Here is a 3,759-nt window from a genome sequence, read left to right as displayed (position 1 = left end):
AATGATCATTTTTGACCGCCAAATGTTTCTCTTTCAAATTTTTTTGTTGGGTCACCGAAACCGCTAGACCTGCCTCCCACAAATTTAATCTGTTCTCCATTTTGTCTATATATGTAAATTTCTTTTAATAATATTGGAGGTTTGGAGTGATCATTAGACATATGCACATTAAATTATCAGATATTTTAAAGTCATTATAATAATAAGTATAAATTTTGTTTACATTTATATAAGTTCTGTAACATTGTTTATCAGTTAGACTGCGACGCGGCGCTTACGCGCTTCTATATTTTGTTCCTCGCAGCTGAAGCAGCACGATTGCTTTAAAAAAAGTTCGAAAGTCCGTAAAATTTCAGGGATGGGGCGGCATTTTTGTCAGTGCCCCGGGGCGCCAAATTTCTTAATGCGGCCCTGTTCGTATATAACATAAGAAATTATTCACTATACGTGCGTGTGTGTGTGTGAATCCACGTAAGTTATATTTATTTGCGTTCTCTTTGCAAAAGTGGTTCATAATTCATCATATTGTAAATTTGTGGTAATTAGTGTGTTAGAAATTCAGTGCGTTCAATCAACATATAATCGAGATAAAATTAGAAGGAGCATTGAGACAGAGTTCGTTCACTAGGAATTAAAAAGGACTGGAATAATATAGTGAGGTGGGTTGGTTGTTTTTTCATTGTAAATAATGAAAAATTAAATTAATATTAGGCTTTTAAATTTTTGAAATCGATCTAACCGTTTTTGAGAATGTCAACATAGGTACGGAACCTATAAAACTATACACTTATAAGTTATATATTATCAGTTATATATCATTTATATATCAGCATATCAGTTATACGTATAAGATACGCGATCAATATTTTATTTAATAACTTATCATCATTATTCCTTATTGAATTTTAGTATATTTTTAGAATATTTACTTGGTAATAATTTATAGTTTTAGGTAATTTATTGAAAAGCAATATTAGAGGTGAGGCATATATTATATTTATAAGATACACGATTAATATTTTATTATTAACTTATCATCTCTATTGCTGATAGAATTTTAATCTTTCATCTATAGAATATTTACTTTGTACCATATAAACTTTTAACAAAAATGGATATTTTTTCGAGCACATTGACTGGTAATAATTGTTCTTTAGAATATAGTAATATCAAAACTGCATCTATGAGTATTACAGCCGAATCCTCGAGGGAGTATCGACAATTTTTTTTAGATTTTCAGTTCGAGGATTTATTTCACATAGTCGATGGTACAGTTAAAATGAATAAATCTTATAAAGAAGCATTTTTGAAGTGTTTTAGGAAAGCTGCAGTATATCCTTGCGATTTGAACTTTCGTTAAGGACGTGTGAAAAAAACTAGTGCTCATATAAAAACTTATTGCCCCAAGAATTGCAATAAAAAGGAAGTGAAGAAAGTTGGAAATTGCATGATATTTAATGTTAATATAAAATTTGATCCTGATCAAAAAATTATTGAAAAAGTTTTAATCACACCTGAAGGTAAAGTTAATCATGGTATAGTAAATACAGGCGGTCCTCGACTTACGTCGTTTCGATTTACATCGTTTCAAGTTACGTCAAATAATGTTTTGACACTATTCCTCAAGCATACGTCATTTGTTTCGATTTCCGGCATATCGGAGAATTCACTTGTCGCAAGGTCAATGTCCGTGAGGGGCGCGGGCGGGGCGCGGTGTCGTCTCGTGCGGGGAATACCCCGCAAATGTCGCTGATTTTGTTTAGTACATTCAGGGACAACGGACAATCAAGACGTAATAAATTAGTTTTTTTGCATCTTTGACAGTTTTTGTGTTTACATACATATTTAAGTGAATTTTAAACAATGCCACCTAAACAAGACAGTAATAATAAAGTGAAGAAGAGAGTAAGAAAGTCAATTACAATGGAGGTTAAATCTAAGATTTTAAAACTCAAAGATCGCGGTTATTCGACTTCATCTATTGGACGAGAACTTAATTTATCACGCACGACGGTACAAACAATATTGAAAGATAAAGAAAAACTCTTAACAGCTCTTCCTTCCGTCTCTTCAAACAGCACTATTATACGCAAAAGGAATGCTTTAATTTATGAAATGGAAAAACTGTTGTACAATTGGATTCAAGATCAAACTCAGCGACGGGTTCCTCTAAGTTTGGCTATTATACAAAATAAGGCGCTGAGTATCATGAACACACTGCAAAATAAACGTGGCGAGAATAATAGTGACGAAACAAAATGTTTTTCTGCCAGTCGCGGATGGTTCATGCGCTTTAAAACGAGATATTCGTTACATAACATTCGAGTGCAAGGAGAAGCTGCTAGTGTCGATCATGTGGCTGCTCAGAGTTTTCCTGGAATATTAAAGGAAATTATCGAAAGTGGAGACTATTCGCCTAAACAAATTTTTAACGTGGACGAAACTGGTTTGTGTTGGAAAAAAAATGCCCTCTCGTACTTTTATATCACAGGAAGAAAAGTCTATGCCTGGATTTAAAGCGGCTAAAGATCGTTTGACGTTGTTATTGGGTTCGAATGTTGAAGGTGATCGTAAATTGAAACCCCTTTTAGTTTATAGGTCTGAAAATCCTCGAGCTCTCAAAAATTACGTCAAGAGTACTCTTCCAGTTATATGGAAGGCTAATCCAAAGGCATGGGTTACATCAATACTTTTTGAAGAATGGTTTACTAAGCATTTTATACCTGAAGTGAAACAGTACTGTTCAAACAATAATTTGGCTTATAAAGCTTTACTTATTTTGGAAAATGCTCCCGGCCATCCTGTGCGTATTGCCGATATTGATCCTCAAATCAAAGTCGTGTTCCTGCCTCCCAACACCACTTCTTTGTTACAGCCGATGGATCAAAGAGTTATCGCGTCTTTTAAGGCCTATTATCTCAGGAGAACTTTTTCACAGGCTGTAAAGGCTAATGAAAATGATGGCATGGAGCTGAGAGATTTTTGGAAAAGTTATAATATCCTGCAATGCGTAAAAAATATTGCTACTTCATGGGATGAGGTGACACCCAACAATTTAAAAGGAGTGTGGAAAAAGTTATGCCCATTTTTTTTGAGCCATCTGAAAGTTCTACTTCTACAGATCAATCAAATGTCGATAAGATCACAACTGACATTGTTCATTTGGCTAACCGTTTCCCTGACATTGCCGTTACTACTGATGATATTGATGATCTGTTAAGCTCACATTCGCAAGAACTGACTGATGAAGATCTTATTGAATTGGAGGCACAAGTACAAAAGGAAGCACTCGAGTCACAAGAAATAGCTTCTTCTATTAGTGACTCTGAAAAAGAACTTACACTAAAAAAACTTTCCGTAGCCTTTGCAAATTTGAAGAATGCCAGGAAAATTTTTGAAGAAAATGATCCTAATTTTGAGAGAAGTTTTAACGTTAATAACAAAATTTGTGCAGCCTATCACTGTTACCAAGATCTGTATGATAGCAAGAAGAAAGAAGCCAAGCAATCTAGAATTGATAGTTTCTTTAAGCCAAAAGTTTAATTTATTATTTATCATTACATATGTATAAGTTTTATAATTATTATTAAAATTAATAATACACGAATACCAAAAATAACTAGCAATTTCATAAGTGCATAATATATAATTATTTCAAGAACTTACTTTTAATAATAAAGTACGTCCTTTGTTATAAATGCAGTTTTTTTTTATTATTTCGAGTCCGTGTGGAACCTAACCCTTGAGTTTTACATGTAA

At 33.4% G+C, this 3,759-nt stretch overlaps 1 protein-coding gene across 1 annotated transcript; it reads left to right on the top strand.

Moving 5' to 3' along the window:
- The first annotated feature begins 1,863 nt into the window (after positions 1-1,863).
- On the top strand, positions 1,864-3,543 carry LOC113380262 (tigger transposable element-derived protein 1-like). Its single transcript, XM_026619618.1, has 3 exons — positions 1,864-2,433; positions 2,492-3,040; positions 3,097-3,543. The coding sequence occupies exons 1-3, from the start codon at positions 1,864-1,866 to the stop codon at positions 3,541-3,543; spliced, it is 1,566 nt and encodes a 521-aa protein (XP_026475403.1).
- Positions 3,544-3,759: the final 216 nt, after the last annotated feature.

The sequence above is a fragment of the Ctenocephalides felis genome, unplaced genomic scaffold (assembly GCF_003426905.1).
Source record: "Ctenocephalides felis isolate EL2017-DRISC unplaced genomic scaffold, ASM342690v1 CF-g0.4_SCAFFOLD_01983, whole genome shotgun sequence".
Lineage (NCBI taxonomy): Eukaryota > Metazoa > Arthropoda > Insecta > Siphonaptera > Pulicidae > Ctenocephalides > Ctenocephalides felis.
This window is presented reverse-complemented; position numbering and strand designations above follow the sequence as displayed.